This window comes from Mastomys coucha, chromosome X, assembly GCF_008632895.1.
Source record: "Mastomys coucha isolate ucsf_1 chromosome X, UCSF_Mcou_1, whole genome shotgun sequence".
NCBI lineage: Eukaryota > Metazoa > Chordata > Mammalia > Rodentia > Muridae > Mastomys > Mastomys coucha.
The window spans coordinates 153,977,163-153,995,994 of record NC_045030.1 but is presented as its reverse complement, the minus strand read 5'-3'; the positions used below and the strand labels follow the sequence as shown (position 1 = coordinate 153,995,994).

At 36.5% G+C, this 18,832-nt stretch overlaps 1 protein-coding gene across 5 annotated transcripts in view; it reads left to right on the top strand.

Moving 5' to 3' along the window:
- Positions 1-13,169, top strand: part of Ppef1 (protein phosphatase with EF-hand domain 1) — a 111,652-nt gene extending 98,483 nt beyond the window's left edge. For all 5 annotated transcript variants that reach the window (XM_031376740.1, XM_031376739.1, XM_031376733.1 and 2 more), the window contains 7 exons: positions 898-1,044; positions 2,383-2,568; positions 4,434-4,576; positions 5,861-5,967; positions 10,440-10,603; positions 11,626-11,710; positions 12,561-13,169. In XM_031376740.1, the coding sequence (XP_031232600.1) occupies positions 898-1,044; positions 2,383-2,568; positions 4,434-4,576; positions 5,861-5,967; positions 10,440-10,603; positions 11,626-11,710; positions 12,561-12,760 (1,032 nt within the window). In that variant the 3' untranslated portion in view covers positions 12,761-13,169. The remainder of the gene's footprint in view (positions 1-897; positions 1,045-2,382; positions 2,569-4,433; positions 4,577-5,860; positions 5,968-10,439; positions 10,604-11,625; positions 11,711-12,560) is intronic.
- Positions 13,170-18,832: the final 5,663 nt, after the last annotated feature.

Here is an 18,832-nt window from a genome sequence, read left to right as displayed (position 1 = left end):
TTATTTTTAAGTTGTTTTTTGTGGATCAATGAAATGGCTCCATGGGTAAAGAAAGGTTCTTGTTCCCAGACCTAACAACCTGAGCTCAATCCCAGCAAACTATACGGTGGAAGGAGAAAGCCATATGTCCTCTGACTTACACACACACACACACACACACACACACATATGTGCACACACACATGTGCGTGCACACATGTAAAAAAGTTTTAATTGCTTCTTGTGAAGATATAAGGCTTAAAGGACAAAATCCCAGTCTCAGATTATATAAAGTAATCCAGTGGGTTTATCATGTTATATTTTTGAAAACATTTCTTTTTCAAAGAAATGGGTTTGCTACTAGGATTAGACAACCTGATAAACTACTGATAGGTCTGGCTATCTGAACTACACTGAACTGAGTTTGAAGGGCTTCTAAGCTTTCAACCTGTGTCCCTTGTAAGAAATTTCATAGGCGCTATGTGTTTTTTCTCATTTATCTTGGAAAACACAACAAAATCAGATGCATACCCCTTTGAAATGATGTTTTTTGACTCCTCAAAGCCTCGGGTATAGAGAAAGGCTCAGAAGGAGACTAGTTTCTCCTATATTTAGCATCTTCTATTTCCTTCGACAGTGCCTTACAATATGTCTAGCACCTTATACACATGCCTCTAAGGTCCCTTAGAATTTCTGATGTGACATTTTTACTCTAAGGTAATATCTTTAGTTGCAAAATGCACAAAAATATTTGAATGGGCCCATCTTGCAGACACATAAGTAAAATAACAATGCTCATGAGGTAGAAAAGTATTTGCATGCTTTTTCAGATTTGAGGCACATTATGGACAGATTCTTAACTGGAACAGACATGCGTTCGTGCCATATTTAACTAAAGCATTTTATTTTTTTTTGCAGATGAAATCTGTGTTGATGCCGCCAATGTTAATGGATCAAGAGGTTGCTGTAAAGACAAATAAATCAGGTTCGGTGAATGCTGAACCAGGGAAGGTCGAATCAGACAAGTCCCCTTCTGAACACTTGACAAAGCAAGAATGGGAACAAGTAGGTAACTAAAACATTCACCCGAGTGGTGGCATCATTTCAACAGTGATGATGTTGTCCCTACAAAATATATGTTAAAAATGACTTCATCTTTGTTATTGTAACATATTGTTTTCTCTAAATCTATCTCTATAGTTTGCACATAATCAATATATAATTAATAGACTGTAAAAAGAAATCTAGAATTCAAGTTATGGATTCTGAGACACTCATTTCTTAAAGCTGTTAGCCTTTGTGATTTTTAAAACTCAAATAAGTAACGTGATTTAGCCAAGTTAACATAGGTAACTACTCAACAAAGTAGCCCTTTGGCTGGTAGTTAGTCTGCTTCTATGAAGTTCCAGCAACATGTATTGTTAAATGATTTAAGAAAAATTTTAAGAGTATAATATAATAACATCATTTTCTCCTTCTCTTTCCTTCCTCAAACTCCTCCCATGGACCCTTTGCTCTCACCTAAATTCATGACCTCTTGAATTCAGTATTTCTCAGTCTTCCTAATGCTATAATCCTTTAATACAGTTCCTCATGTTGTGGTGGCCCCCAACTATAAAATTATTTTTGTTACTTAATAACTGTAATTTTGCTACTGATAAGAATTATAATGTAAATATATGTTTTCTGATGGTCTTAAGCAACCTCTGTAAAAGGGTCATTTGACTCTCAATGGGGTCACAGCCCATAGGTTGAGAACCATTGCTTTGTTATTCTATTTATTTTCTATCTATCTATCTATCTATTAACTAAATATTATGTAGATTTTCGAAGTGGGACAAAGACAGCTTTCTCAAGGTTGTCACTGTTTTCAGTGATTTAGAGGTGATTTTTTTCCCACTCTTTTTAAAGCTCTTGTAGTAGTAATTCAAACTTTCAATGTAGATCAGAGACCACAGCCTCTGATTTTCTGTGAAAATATTCTTAAAATTTGGGTCTTTAGTCCTGTGTATTGTGTGACCTCCCTTTGCTTCTTCTAGCCACCAAAGGAAATATTAAGCTGAATTAAAATCATTGTGGGTTTAGAGCATGCAATGTAAACCAGTCAATGAGTAAATGTATTGCTGAACTGGAGAACCTCCTTATGGAAGCAAAAAAATAAAAAGTTGTTTAGGATGAACCACTGTGCCCAGTTAAATTCAGGAGAGAAAGTAGTTACTATGTTCAATGGGGCAAAAATCTGGGCCAATGGGAGGAACTGCTTTCTCTTCTGAATTTAGCTGGGCAAGGTGATTCATATCTGTAACTCCAGATATTTTTAATATTTCTGTCAAGTAAATTGGAGTATAAAAGTGGTAGACTGTTACTTATAAGTAGAAGCCTAATTTATTTTATTGTTCCAAGATTGTTGACATTCTGTGGAGTGACCCCAGAGGCAAAAAAGGCTGTTATCCAAACACAAGCAGAGGAGGGGGCTGCTATTTTGGACCAGATGTTACCTCTAAGGTTCTTAATAAAAACCAGTTGAAGATGCTCATTAGGTCTCATGAGTGTAAACCCGACGGGTATGAAGTCTGTCATGATGGAAAGGTGAGCTAATGTCATGGATGAAATTCTTGCAGACATCCTTGCCACAAGCCTGATCTTCACTGCACAGTGTTGCCCTATCTAAAAGCCCATAAGATATCTTCCTTAGTATCAAACAGAAAATGGATTAAGGGTGCTTCACTGTCCCTTATGCTTAGAGATATTTAGCCTATTCTTCAATCTTTACTATTCCAAGAAGCTGAAATTCTGGTATGTGACTGCATTAATTACTCTTCTCATTGCCATAACCAAGTGACAAGAAGCAACTGAAGGAAATATTTTGATGCACAGTTTGAGACTATAGTCCATCATGATGGAGAAGGCATGGTGGTAAGCCGCTTGATCACATCTTAGATGACCAGGAAGGAGGGAGAGATGTTGATGTTTGGCTGACATTCTACCTTTTCCTTTTTTTGTTCTGTCCAAGACCCCAGCCTAAGAGATGGTGCCATCCACATTCAGGGAAGGTCTTCCCTCCCTCAGTTAATCCTATCTGGAGATGTCCTCACAAACATACCAAGAACTATGCTCTGCTCAGTAATCAATCAAAATGACAGTAAAATTAACCATCACAAGTGTACCTCTTTCTAACTTAATACCCAAATACATTACTTTTAAACTATAACAATGACACTGAGCACAAACACACACACAGAGAGAGAGAGAGAGAGAGAGAGAGAGAGAGAGAGAGAGAGAGAGAGAGAGAGAGAGAGAGAGAGAGAGAGAGAGAGAGAGAGAGAGAGGGAGAGGGAGAGAGAGAGAGAGAGGGAGGGAGAGAGACAGAAACAGAGAGAGGACACGCATGCGTGCACACATTCACATATGATTGTACACTTCATCATTTACTACTTGTAAGACATTTCTCATATTACACAGTTGCAATTCTTTTCTTTTCCTTACAAAGAATCCAGTTTGCTCTCTTTCTTCTTCTACAATTCCCTGTAAAAGACAGAATACACACAGCATACTTCCTTTCAACTCAGTGAGAAGGTGATCACTAACAAGTTGCTTACTGTGGTTAGTTTACTGACATTAAAATGGAATGTCTTGTTCTCCTCCAGTTATGTCAGCAAGGATAGAAAAGGTAAAGACTAAGAAATTGGTTCTTATCATCAGTTGCCCTGGTATGGTTCTTTTCTTTTTTTCTTCATATTGAATAAAAATAAATAACAATGAATATATAATCCTGTGGCATTTCCTTCTATTCTGATACTTTAATGTTCTTAATTCTATTCATTCATTTTTGGCCCATACTAATATAAATAAGGTACATATTATTTAGAATCTATTTGTAATTAGAAAATAGCAGTGGTTCATCTGAAGTGACATTCTTATTAGACCAGAATTGGACCCAAAGCAGGTTCCCTGTCACCAGCAAGTGTTGTCTTTCCATATTCTGCCTACCATGCTTCCATAGTCCCATTCCATTAAGCCTCTGCTCTTAAAACATTTTTATGTAGCTTGGAACCCTCTAAATCTCTCATCTTTGTGGGCAATAAAAAGAATGAGCTTTTTTTTTTTAAGAATGGAATGGGCTTCTAACTAAATTTTATTTTGACCCCTCAGATATCACAAGATAAGAAAATAGGGGATGTATCCCTAATGAAAAAATATAATTTACAAACTAAATATTAAATAGAATTCTAAGATTCAGCACTAAGATAGTCTGTAGGCGTTCAGGACCATACCCTGGGAATGTTGGATGAATAGCGAGGAGTTAGTACTGACTGAAGACTTAGTTTCCCTCAAGGGAATAATATGAAATCATGTCAGACCTGGATAATTTACAGAGATTTTTTTCCTGTCTTTTATTGAATGATCTTTTGAGAGCTAACTTAATGAACTTGATCCTCTTTTTCTTTAATCAGGTCATTACTTTATTTTCCGCTTCTAATTATTATGAAGAAGGCAGCAACCGAGGAGCTTACATCAGACTAAGTTATGGTGCAGCTCCACAATTTTTCCAGTACCAAGTAACTAGTACATCATGCCTTAACCCTCTTCACCAAAGGTATGTAGCTCTGATAATACTACTGACTGTATTTGTAACCACATAGAACCAGTCCCAAGGGACTAAGAACAGTTCTGCTGGTGAAGTTTTTAGCCATCATTATTGAGTTGTCTGTTCCTTTAATTCTTTTAGTGTGTGCTTCACACAGTTTCAGTTTCTGTTGTTAGGTTCGCATATGTTTATGGTTGTTCTGTGTTCTGTCACTATGAATTACTCTCCTTTACTAGAGTTCCAGTTTTCATCTGTCTATTTTGTCTCCTATTACCATGACACTCTAACTTATACGGTTGCTGGTTTTTTGCTTGTGTTTGTGTTTTTTGTCTCTTTCATTTCAAACTCTTTGTGCCTTTGAAACTAAAATAAGTCTCCTATGAGGTAGCATATAGTGTGATCTTGTATCTTTTTGAAGTTATCTAGTCTCATGATCTCTGTCTTTTTAGTTGATTATTTAGTTTACTTACATATGCTGTTATTATTCATCGACTACAACGTGCACCTGCCATTTTATGTTTTTGATACATGGATAAGGCTTTGTATTGTTGGTTCCACACTGAAAACAATAAAAAGAAATGAATCTCTTCTGAAATTGTACATTTCTTTTAAAATGAGCTGAGGAAGAAGTTTATGTTGACATAGTTGACTAAATGTCCTAGCATAAATCAAAAGACTGTCTTTTTTATTGAATTATACGCCCTCTGTTGCCTTGAGTATCCTCCCTCTGTTGCCTTGAGTATCCTCATAAGAGTTGAATCTGGGGTTGGAGGTTCCTATGATGCTCTGCTCCTGTTCATATCTTATTTTAGCAGTCACCACCTATTTTGTTTCAGTGATGTAATGGCAAACTTCAATATCTCATAGAACAACGTCTTTTTTTTTCAAATAATTATTCACATGCGTCTTTCTAATTGAAGAAAACTCTATCTGGCACATGTATATAAGTACAAGGGGAGAAGCAGCTCCACAAAGTTGTCCACTGATCTGCACACATGTATGGTGGCTCGCACACAACCCCCTCACCATATCTACTTGTCAAATACAAAAGATAAAATGTCTAGAAAGTGAAAAGTATACAAACAGCAACAATGATTGTGATGATTTTAAAAATATCTAACGAATCTGAAAATGCAGACAAAATGCATGCATTTACTATCTAATAACACAATACATATAAACATATGCAATTAATTTAAAGTGGAAACTGGTATGCTGTAACATAGCACAGGAAAATGGAGCAGGACAGAGTGGGTTTGGAAGTGCCGCTGAAATGCTGCTTTCTTAATACAGGGTGAGTGCTATGGAATGCAGTGCCTTCAAGATACTAAAGGAAAGAATGATTGCACGAAAAACTGATCTCATCAATGCTTTCGAGCTCCGTGACCACAGTAGGTCAGGTAATAAACTATTCACCATTTCTCAACGTATCTAGCTATATACAGAGTAGGTTTTCTTCAACGGAACTTTAGTTCTTTGTTAATAGAATGAAATGATAGAAAATTTTCAAAATCCATTATTTTCTATTAAAAAAAAGCAAAATGGATCTCCTTTTCAGTAAGCGTCTTTGAATTCAAGCAACCAACAAGTATGAGTTAGACCTCTATTCTGGTTGCTTGTAGAGGGAGTCTGGAGGATGCAGAACTGTAATGCGTTTGTCAGCTTCATAGTGTCTTAAGTCTCATGGCTGCCATTCTTTTGAATGATTATTTGAGCCTGGCATAGTGACACATGCCTGTAATTCCCAGCCACTGGGAGGCTGACGCAGGAGAATTATGAGTATGAGGCTGGCTTGAGCTACACAGAGAGATTTTGTCTTAAGAAACAAAAACAAAAAGAAAATCAATTATGACAAAAAGATGGTTTGAATCATACATGAGAGAAAAACTAATGAGTAGGCACTGAAGGCTAGTTTACCCAGGTGTGAAGGCTAATGTTGTTCTAGCCACCATCCTGACACTAAATTCTAGCATGGTAGAAAGATAGAAGCTGAAGTCAGGGTTTCTGTGCCTTCAAAGTGGCTAAATTCTATAATGTTCCCAACTGCATCTTTGAGGAATACATCCTTAATTGTAGCCATTAGTATATTCAGAGGTTAACATCAATTAGCATGAGCTTGCAGTTAAGGAGTACTAAACAAATGAGGTAAGCTATGATGACTAAGAGTCAATAAAACCAGCAAATAACAGAGTTAGTTTCCCACAGAAATCAGCTGTTAGAGTTGTTAAATACAAAATATAAAATGTCTAAAAAACGAAAAGGAGAAAAGGGACAAAAGAGAACCACAATGTGTGTTTAAAATATTTGAAATAAGATTGGAAGAAATATCAAACAGTTATAGCACTATGTTTGTTAAAATAAAGAGGAAGCAGAGTGGATGCTACATCCCTGTAATACTCGGGAGGTGGTGGCAGGAAGTCAGGAATTAGAGGCCAGCCTGGGCTACATGAGGCCTTGTCTCAAAACAAAAACAAAACCCAAGAGAGTGAGACAATCTGCATAATAACTATGTTAAAGAGAAGATTAGACACCTCTTCAAGAATTAGATGGAGAGAAAGGAACTTCAAGGCTCGCAAAAGCAACAGAGTAACCCCAAGGCTAACCTGGGCTATACAGCCAGGCCTTGTCTCAGGAAAAACTGTTATGAACAGCAAAATGAGAGGGCTTAAATAGCGCCTAGTGAGGATCAAAGTCTAACATATCAGAAAAATATGATATGTACCAGAAAGAAAGAAACAGACTGTAAGGGAGGAAGGGTATGTGTAATATGCTAATGTCTGCAGCTCTTCCAGAACTGACAACAGAGTCCTAGAGATAAATAGAAACACTGATTCACAAGCAGGATACATAAAATTAAATCCACACTTGCGTTCACTTGTAATGAAGCTACAGAGCACCAATAGAGAGGAGAACATTCAAATGCAAGCAGAAGAAACACACATTACTACAAAGACACAACGGTTGGACTGATAGACTAACCAGCAACTGAGAAAAAAGCCAGTAGATAGTGGATCATATATACAAAGATCAAAAGTTATATTTACACAAATAGCATGAAAACATTAACAGAAACACAGCTGGAAAGTACTCTGTTAATAGCACACAAAGTAGACTCTGAAAAAATATGTCACTAGACATGAAAAAGGACACTTTGTGATAACAAACATTTAATTTGCCAGTCAAATTTGTCCTGCGTGTTTATGTTCCTACTGATATGGCCTTGAAATACACAAAACAAACCTGACAGAGCAACTAGCAGAGGCAGAAACCTGTGCTATCATAGTGGGAGATTTTAATACTCCTCTCTCAGAAATCAAAGATTATCACCATAGAATACACTTATACCCTGACATAGTGAGTAGCACTATATCTCAATCTAATCTAACCATAAAAACCACTTTGGGGATTCAGCATGGTGGCACATGCCTGTAATCCCAACATTCAAGGCAGAGGCAAAGGGATCATGAATTCAGGGACAGCTGATATATAACACATATTTTTAGAAATCAAAATGTACTTTTGAATAATTGTATCTCTTATAGTATCACAGAAAAATTACAGTAGAAATTATAATATTCAAGCTGAGTGGTAATGGAATTTTAACATGTAAACTTTCCAGAACACAAATTAGAGAAACAATGGCTTCTCTTAATGCATATATTTTTAAATGATGAAACTTTTATCAACTGATAAGAAAATAGTTCTTTGAAGAAACTGGTAAATTTGATAAAATGAGAGAGAGAAAGAGGGATAGAGAGGGAGAGAGGGGGAGAGAGCAGACACACAAACTAGAGAACACATATTCAAATACAAATAACCAATGCTAAGACAGAAAAGGATGTTATTACATAATTTATAAACATTAAGATCATTAAGATACATTATGAAAACTTATCTATCAAATTAGAACTTCAAATCAAATGGACATATTCCTAAAATATATACATCTATACACACACAAAGAGCTGAGACAGAAATAAACCAAAAATCTTAGTGACTTCATAACTGTTAAAGGAAATTTGAAAGTTTCTACAAGAAAGTTCTCTGCTTCCAGACAGCTTCATTCCTTAAAGAAAACAAGGAAAGTCTTATATCATTTCCAGAGAATAGGAACAGAATATTTCAGGAGGTCAACGTAAACTTGGTGTTTAAACCAGACAAAAAAAATACAATTAAAGGCTCATTATGGATAAATTTATATAAAAAATCATAAATGAAACAGTCAAATATTAGTATATCACAACCAAGTTTGGCATTTGGCATATGAATACTAGGAAATACAAGTTGTTTTGTCATTTAAAATCCAGTCAATGTAATCCACCATTATAATGAAGATAATATATAATTTAACTAAAAACAATTATATTGATAAATTTTACCCTGGTTTTATGGTTTAGGGTTTTTATTTAAATTTTTTTGAGACAGGATATCAAAAAGAATCTGGCTTCAAGCTCCCTATGTAGCTGAGGATGACACTGAAATTTTGATCCTCCTGTCTCTACTTCCTATGTGCTGGGGATATGAGATTTATGCCACCATGCCCAACTTATGTGGTACTGGGAATCAAACCCAGGGCTCTGTGCATGTTAGACAAGTACTCTACCAACTAGTTACATTCTGAGATTTGTTAATGGTTTGTAAAAGCAGACAATTAAAATAAATGCTGAATGTGTTAGCTCATGACTATAATTCTAGCATTGGGGAGATAGAGGCAGAAGAATAAAGAATTCAAGGTCAGCTTCAGCTCCACATTGTATTCATGTATGAGCACTGTACACATATATACATACATGTAAAACATTCATAAACATAAAATAAATCTATAATATGAAAAAGAAACTCTATATGTATTTATATATAAATATTTATATACTTAGTAAAAAGACTAGAAATAATGGAATTGTTTATTTGAAATCATTTAAGTTCTGGGAAGGTGGTTCATGTCAGTCAGAAAGGATAAAAGGAGAATTGTAGGTTTGAAGGCTAGCCTGAGTAATATATCGAGGCTGTCTCAAAAGCCAAGGCTTGGTAATATTGTTTGGTAGTAAAGTGCTTGCCTATTGGACATACTAGGTTTGATCCCCAATATAAAGTTGCTCCAAATGAATATATATCTTCAATAATGAGAAAAATAAAAATATATGTGGTTTGATAAATTACAATGTAATATTAAGGACAAAAACATTAGTTAGGAAAATAGGTGAGTGATATACTAAAATACTAAAAATAAAAGTAAGTCTTCTGTGTTTTCTTTTTGTTTGTTTGTTTTCTTTCATATTTTCTTTATTTATATTTCAAATGATATCTCCTTTCCTGGTTTCCCCTCAAAACAAAACCCCTATTCCCTCCCCCCTCCCCCTGCTCACCACCCCACCCTCTCCTGCTTCCTGGCCCTGGCACTCCCCTACACTGGGGCATAGAACCTTCACAGGACCAAGGGCCTCTCCTCCCATTGATGACTTACTAGGCCATCCTCTGCTATACATATGCTGCTGGAGCCATGAGTTCCACCATGTGTACTCTTTGGTTGGTGGTTTAGTCCCTGGGAGCTCTGAGGGTACTAGGTAGTTTATATTGTTGTTCTTCTGTGTTTTCAAATCTTCTGTAATACCTTTCTATTAGAGAAAGAGAAAAAGTTCAATACTTGATTGGAATTTCTTATATGTGACAATAAGATTTACAGAACATGAAAGACTTATTTTAGTTATTTCTCCTTTAAGACTCTGGGGCCTGGTAGTACAGATCATGGAAGAGAGCAGTGGGGCCTCAGGCCTTAAAACCTCAGACTGCCTACTAGGTCTGAGAAAGAGCTTGCACCTTTATTTTGTGAAATTATATGCCAACCATATGGTTTTTTTGTTGTGGCTGTTAGGAAAGATTTCATTGGCCCAGTGGGCTTTTTCTATGGAGAGCATTTTGGGGCTGAACTTACCATGGAGATCTCTGAGTTCACACCTGGCAACCATTGACTCCAGCGGAAGTGTTGACTACATGTCCAGCTTTGATGATATCCACATTGAAAAGCCTATGAAAGATGTGAGTGATGTATTAGTTCCAGCTAAAAATTGGATTGGTTCAGTGCACCCTTTGGACAGCCTCTAAGCAACTTAGTGCTTTCAGAAGTTGGGAGTAGAACTATCTAATGAATGAGAATGGATGGGGGGGTGGAAAATCTGTATATTCTCTTTAGAATAGAAAAAATAAATAAGCAAAAGCTTTGTAAGCAAAGCTATATAAAACCTGATATTCTTATTATCAGTGCTGTCTCCCAGAAGGGCACATATAACAACACAACAACATTCTCTCATTAAAAATACAATTTAAATATTCAACATACATGTACAGATTTGCTGATATTCCCTAGAATATGACTTAAGGTATATGAAATATAAAATATCTTATTAAAGTGGCAATACTGCAGGGACACTGATCAGATCCCATCATTAACTAGTTAGCAATTCATAATGTTGAGCTGATAGGAACTAAGACTTGGGCAATCATTTGCAGGGAATGTGAAAAGACCAGAAAGAAGCATGCAGGCTAAATGGGAACTATCCATAGGAAGAAGGCCTTGGATGGTAGGGGCAGTTTATCATGGTGACTCAGATCATAGGCCTCTGCACAGAGGGTCTAAGATTCAAATCTCATTCAATAGCTGTCTTACCTCTAGCAAAATTGCCGTTTCCTTTGTCTTCTGTCCCTATTCTTTAAGACCATAGAAGATGAAATGGAATGACCTATGTAGACCTTTCCATAGATTTGCAATTGTTATTTCCTGTTGTCACATTGACTCTTTGTCCCTGCAAACAAAAGAACAAATCTTTAATCTGACTCAAAATGGTTTGCCTTCTCATATGTAAATTGGTGACCTTAAGGTCTAGTTCAGTGGTAGATGCCTGGCATTCACTCAAGGTCTGGGCTTATTCCTTTGCATCATAAAAAGATAAATAAGAAAGGAAAAATAATTTGTGAGGTTATTTTGTATTTGTCACATTTGCTGAAATTAATCTAGACTGTTAATCCTCAGTGTTTTAACACTTAGAAAATCTTTATTCTAGATGAAGTCCAATCTAAGTGAAATGATGTACAGATACAGAGCTGACCTGAAAATCATATTTAATATCATCGACTCTGATCAATCAGGTAAAGGAATGTTGAATAGCTTGAGAGACTGAAAACTTGATTTTAATTTAACTTTGATATACAATCACTGATTTTTAAACTTAAAAATGCAGGTCTGGGAATATAGCTCAGTGATAGATTGCCTGTTGTAAATGAGACTCTGGGTACCATCTTCAGCACCCTGCCACCACCCCAACCTCTGTGCAGAGAGACATTAGAGTATGAAAAACTATCAATAATGATCCAGGAAAGTAGATCTTTGCATATTAAAACAGTCTCAACAGTGAGTCTATGAGATGATTCATCATGGAAAGGTGCTCACTGCTGACCTCTATGACCTGTATTCATTGCCTGAGACTCACATAGTAGAAAGGTGGAAGGAGGAACTGACACTCTCAAGGTGCCTTCTGAACTCCATATTTGACTATGACATGGGCTCTGTGCACACACACACACACACACACACACACACACACACACACACACACACACACGCATGCGACATCATCTTAACTCCCAGGGCACTTTGTCCTGCTCTGATGTCGTTCTGTCTTCTGCCATTCTCTGTGTCTTGCATCCTTGGGTTTTAGTTTTTATGGTTTCTATACCACTTCCATCCATGCTCACTCACCATTTCTTCATCATGTACTTTTTTTTTTGCCATTAGAATATTCTCAGGATCCTCAGTAGCTGCAAATGTCATACTGTTTCTCACGTTTTTGACTTTGTTCTTCTGTCTCCTTCAGTGTTTTGATTCTCAGGCATGTTAGTGAGCTAGTAATTGCTACTATTCAGTCAGTGTTGCTTCCCCTCTACTCTTGCAGGTCGATCTTAACATCACCACTTACCACCTTTGTTTGTTTCCCATTAGGTCTGATCTCCATGGATGAATTTCGGACCATGTGGAAACTTTTCAATGCTCATTACAAAGTTCATATTGATGATTCCCAAATTGATGAGCTTGCCAGCACAGTGGACTTCAACAAAGATGGCAACATAGACTTTAATGAGTTTCTAAGGGCTTTCTATGTAGTACATAAATATGAGAAGCCAGATAGCAGTTTTGCTTAAGATGAACAAAAACTTCTCCCAGCCTCCTTGAAAACAGATGACCCCAACTTTCAGCTTTAAAAAAGGTCCTTGAAATTCATAGTAGTAGAGAAAAGAAGACCCTAATTCACACCATAAGCAGATGAATAGTGTAAGTGTTGGCAGTCTTTAGCAAACTGCTATTGGTAACACTATGTTAAATATCAGTTGATGAGATTTACTTCCAGTGTTAGGATCCATACATCACCAGTGATAAACTGGGTTTGAACCTAGTGCTGGTCTCAAATGATACCTAACCAGGAGACCAGAGAAATTAAGAAAAATACTGAAAGGAACCCAGAGAGCGGGAGAGAAATATCTGTGAGTGGCTAAGGATGAGATGAATACTAAACTATTGCTGAAATAAAGTATTTCCATCATCAAACTGTAATTGTTTTTGGAGATTCCATAACCACTGATCTTGAGTAGGTGGGGAACCACCTTCAGGGATGAGAACCTTATCAGAACCTTAGGAGAGACTGTGAGAACAACAAACTCCCTATTTTTCTTGTTTGCTGGAAATATGAAGTCAATATATTCACATTGAGCCCTATAATTAATATGGTCTGACAACTTGATGGATAAGGCAGGGCCTTGGTGATATACCCTCTGTAGCTTATTCTGTTATTCTGATTACATGTCAAACAGCTGATTGCTTTCCAAGGGTGAGGCTGTATTTCATTATTTTTTAAAGCTTTGGAATTTTGAGATCAAGAAATAATCCAGATCATGTGAGCCTCCCTGCTACACGTATAAGAAATAATGAATAAACTGTATCAGATACCTTTGGAAATGAATAACTAAACTTGTAGAAAAGCAAAAGAAACCCCTAGGTGCAGGAAAACAATGTAATTGAAACCATGGTAATACTAATATCAGACAAGATAGGTTTTAATGCTGTTGATGGAAAAATGCAACTTTTGCCTTGAAGAATAAGTGATAATTTATTTAAATGTATATTCATACCCAGAAAGCTATTTTGCCTCCAATTCTATGCTCCAACATGGCAAGCATTTCATAATTTTCTTAAAGTTACAGAAAAAAGAAATTTATACATCAAAACACATGAATACAATTAATTACGAGGGTTCTATAGCAAGGTGCTGAAATCTCCATCATAGGCCTCACATGCTATCTGATGACTACACTAGAATGGATTGATGGAAGTTAGTGGCTCGTTAAGAACACATCTAAAGCCAGGCAGTGGTGGTGCATGCCTTTAATCCCAGCACTTGGGAGGCAGAGGCAGGAGGATTTCTGAGTTAGAGGCCAGCCTGGTCTACAGAGTGAGTTCCAGGACAGCCAGGACTATACAGAGAACCCTGTTTCAAAAAACAAAAACAAAACAAACAAACAAAAAAGGACTCAAAAAAAAAACTCATCTAAAATGTTTTTTATTCATTCTTTATTTTTTTAAGTTGAAATGTAATTACATCCTGTTTCCTCTTCCCTTTGCTCCCTATACCCTCCCCCCCATACACCTCCTACTCTCCTCTGCTCTCTCTCAAATTCATGGAATTATGTCAAAACTAGAAATGGGCAAAGAATGGCTTATAAGGGGACTGAAAATAGCCCAAAATAATTTGATTTGGTCTGAAACATTTTAATTTTCCATAATCACAAAATTAAGCTGTTTGGCTTTATATAATCTTCAACACAGGTGCAGCTCTCTTCCCCTCCCCACTAGGAACTTCAGTTCACAATACAAAGAATATTATTGAGGGTAAAGAAAGGATCATTAGTAAATACTAAAAGGAATAATTTGCCAGGAAGAAAAAATAATTTTAGATATATGTGCATCTAATAACCAAGCTTTCAAATTAATTCTGAAACTTATATAAGTGCTGGACTAAAGTGATAAGAAAAAGCTTTGTGATATACCTTTGTCAATAACTTATTATGCAAATATAATAAGCTTTATTGCAAATATATAATATAATTATAATAAGTTATTATGCAAATATAATAAGCATATGGAACATTGGAAAGCCTAACTAATTCACCTGATGCATCATATTTCTATGTGAATGAATGTATATAAATATATATGTCTATACTATGTAGATATGTGAATGTGCAAACATATCTATGCAACTCTGAAATCAGTTTTTGAAATATTATTTTTAAGATCAACTCCAAAGAATACATATTTTATGTACACACAAACATTTATAAAAACAGACCACAAAACAGACCACCATTACCAAACAATCAATGAGAAACAATTAAATTCTAACACAATTAAATTCAAAACAAATATGCACAAGGCTCTAGGTTTGAGACCCAGTACTAAAAACTAAAAAAAAAAATTTAAAAAAGGAAAAAGCTAGCCATATTAATGGAGACTAAAAAAACAGAATGTAACTATAGATTTACCATAAGTCTTTAAAAAGAAGTTCACGAAAATTCTGTAACTGTGCCAAATTTTAACAACAACAACAAAAAAAACTGCTACATGGACATTTCTGTTGCTGAGATAAAAACAAAACAAAACAAACCCCCAAAACAAAAACAAAAACAAACAAATAACAACCAGGAACACACACACACACACACACACACACACACATACACACACACACAACCTGACCAGAAGCATCACAGTGGAGAATAGGGTTTCTTTGGCTTATAATTCCAGGTATCAGGTATCAGTCTATCTTTCCAGGGAAGTCAAGGCAGGAACTCAAACAGCTAGTAACATCATATCACAGTGAAGAGCAAGACAGAAGGTAGACCGCCTTGCTTATGTTAGACTGTTTTTTTTCCACTTAGCTTTCTCTATTTAGAGCAGTGGTTCTCACCCTTCCTAATGCTGTTTCATTTAATACAGCTCCTCATGTCATGGTAACCTCCAAACATAAAATTATTTTTGTTGTTACATCGTAACTGTAATTTTGCTCCTGTTATGGATTGTAATGTGATTTTATTTTTGAGATAGAGTGTTGCTGAAGGAGCTATGAACCACAAGTTGAGAACAGCTAGTCAAGAGGGTGTGGTGTGGTCCATAATGGGCTGGGCCGCAGTGTGTGTGTGTGGGGGGGGGGATTTTTCAACCTCAGTGTATAAAACTCTTTTCCTTTTGTCTCATATTAAATTGATTGTGTGTGTGTGAGTTTGTGTGTGTGTGTGCATGTGTGTGTATGTGCGTGTATTTTCTTAGTTTGCTATTGAAAATGGCTCCCAAGCCCAGTGGTAAAGTGTTGCCTAGAGTTCCTAAGTGTAAGAGAGCAGTGAAGTATCTTATGGAGAAAATACATGTGTGAACTAAAAGTCATTCAAGCATGTGTGTTATAGTATTGTTGGCATGAGTTTAGTGTTAATGAATCAATAATATACGGTAAATAAATTCTATTTAAAGACAAACATTTGTAAAAACAAGATATATATTGGTTAGTTAATACAAAGGGTGGTCAAAGTCTGGCAGGAATGCAATCCTCTCTCTCTCCAAGGAGCATTGTTTAAGTATTGGTTAAATCAGTGTTCACTTGGCTATATAGACCCAAAATACTGTAAATAATGAAAAGCAAGGGCATTCTTCAAATATTTTCTGCTTTTTAAAATTTATTTTTTTATTTTGCTTTTCAAGAGCATTTGTCTGTTTAATTCTCTGCAAATGATTTAGGGGTACTTATTAAATGGTTTATTCTTTTTCACTCAACTTTAACAACACATCTATCATATAGGAAGCTCCCTCATGCACATGGCTCTTGTTTTAGGCTCCTTGTTACCATTTACTGATCTCTGTGGCTATGTTCTCACAAATGCCTCATGTGTTGAATACTATAGATTTATAATTTCCATGCTTTCTGGCAGCATGAGCCCTGCTCTCACCTGGATTGTTTGAGTTTGGTCTTTTCACCCTCTGTCCACATATTAGAATCAGCTTGTCAAATCTGTGAAATCAGCTATTGGATTTTAATGGGAATTACATCATTTCTAAATTAGCCTTTACTTTCGTGACTCTTCCTGCTCATAAACATGACATATTTTCAAATTATTTTAGAGTCTATTCACCTACTTTAATGAAGAAGTTTGTGCCATTTCTATAATCCTTAAAAACGATTAATGCCAAGGGGAAGTCCTGGGCAGATTTGAAGGAAAAGGGGGGAGGAGAAATGATGAAATTATAATCTCAAAAAATAAATAAGATAAAAATGATTCATGCTGGTCTGGGCCAGTGCCCTAAGCAGACCTTGGGCACAAACTCCACAGCCAGTCCCACAACAGCTAGAGGAAGCTCCACTCCCAGGCGCTGTAATACGCCCAGGATCATAGGGTCAGAGGTAAGGAAGACATAACATCTGTCCCAACACCAGAAGTAACTGGGACCAGCAGGACCCAGGCACACAGGAATTCCACCAGCCCAGTGGCATGGGTTCCTTCCAGTCTGTCTGGCCCATGCCCTGAGAAAACCTTGGGTGCAAATGCAGCAGCCAGTCCCACAACACCCAGAGGAACTTCCACTCCCAGGTACTCTAATGGGCCCAGGATCAGAGGATCCCAGAATCACAGGATCACAAAGACAGCTTGACTCTGAGGAGCACTGACACAGCCAGGATCACAGGAAGGACAGGCTCCAGTCAGATTTAGCCAGGGCAGGTACCACTAGAGACAACCAGATAGCAGGAGGCAAGAATAAGAACATAAGCAACAGAAACCAAGGTTACTTGGCATCATCAGAACCCAATTCTCCCACCATAGCAAGTCCTGGATACACCATCATATTGGAAAAGCAAGATTCAGATCTAAAATCACTTCTCATGATGATGATACAGGACTTTAAGAAGGACATAAATAATTTCCTCAAAGAAATACAGGAGAACACAGGTAAACAGCTAGAAGCCCTTCAAGAGGAAACACAAAAATCCCTTAAAGAACTATAGGAAAACACAAACAGGAAAAGGAAATGAACAAAACTACCCAGGATCTAAAAATGGAAATAGAAACAATAAAGAAATCACAAAGGGAGACAACTCTGGAGTTAGAAAACCTAGGAAAGAGATCAGGAGTCATAGATGCAAGCATCAACAACAGAATACAAGAGACAGAAGAGACAATCTCAGGGGCAGAAGACACCATAGAAAACATTGACACAACAGTCAAAGAAAATGCAAAAAGCAAAAAAGCTCCTAACCCAAAACATCCAGGAAATCCAGGTCCCAATGAGAAGACCAAACCTAAGGATAATAGGTTTAGAAGAGAGTGAAGACTCCCAAGGTAATGGGCCAGTAAACAACTTCAAGAAAATTATAGAAGAAAACTTCCCTAACTTAAAGAAAGACATGACCTTGAACATACAAGAAGCCTACAAAACTCCAAATAGACTGGACCAGAAAAGAAATTCCTCCTGTCACATAATACTCAAAACACCAAATGCACTAAACAAAGCATGTTAAGCAGTAAGGGAAAAAGGTCAAGTAACATATAAAGGCAGGCCTATCAGAATTACACCAGACTTCTCACCAGAGACTATGAAAGCTAGAAGATCTTGGGCAGATGTCATACAGACCCTAAGAGAACACAAATGCCAGCCCAGGCTACTATACCCAGCAAAACTCTCAATTACCATAGATGGAGAAAACAAGATATTTCATGACAAAACAAAATTTACATAATATCTTTCCACAAATCCAGCCCTACAAAGGATAATAGATGGAAACCATCAACACAAGGAGCAAAACTACACCCTAGAAGAAGCAAGAAAGTAATCTTTCAACAAACCCACAAAAACATAATTCTACCTCTAACAACAAAAACAACAGGAAGTAACAACTACGTTTCCTTAATATCTCTTAATAGGAAAATTAATATTACCAACATGCCCTAATAGATTGAAATTCAAAAATATGAGGAATTAGAAATTTGTGGGCTATCATCTAGTAGTCTCTCTAATTTGGTAATTGGAGAAATAGGTCCAATATTGTACAATCCATATACTCTTTCTGCTTGTTTGTACCTGACAGTGTCTTGCTGTGTACCACAAAATGGTCTTGAAATCTTGCTACTCCTATCTCAGCCTCTCTATTAGTAGTATTGTTTATTTCATGTTTTTAC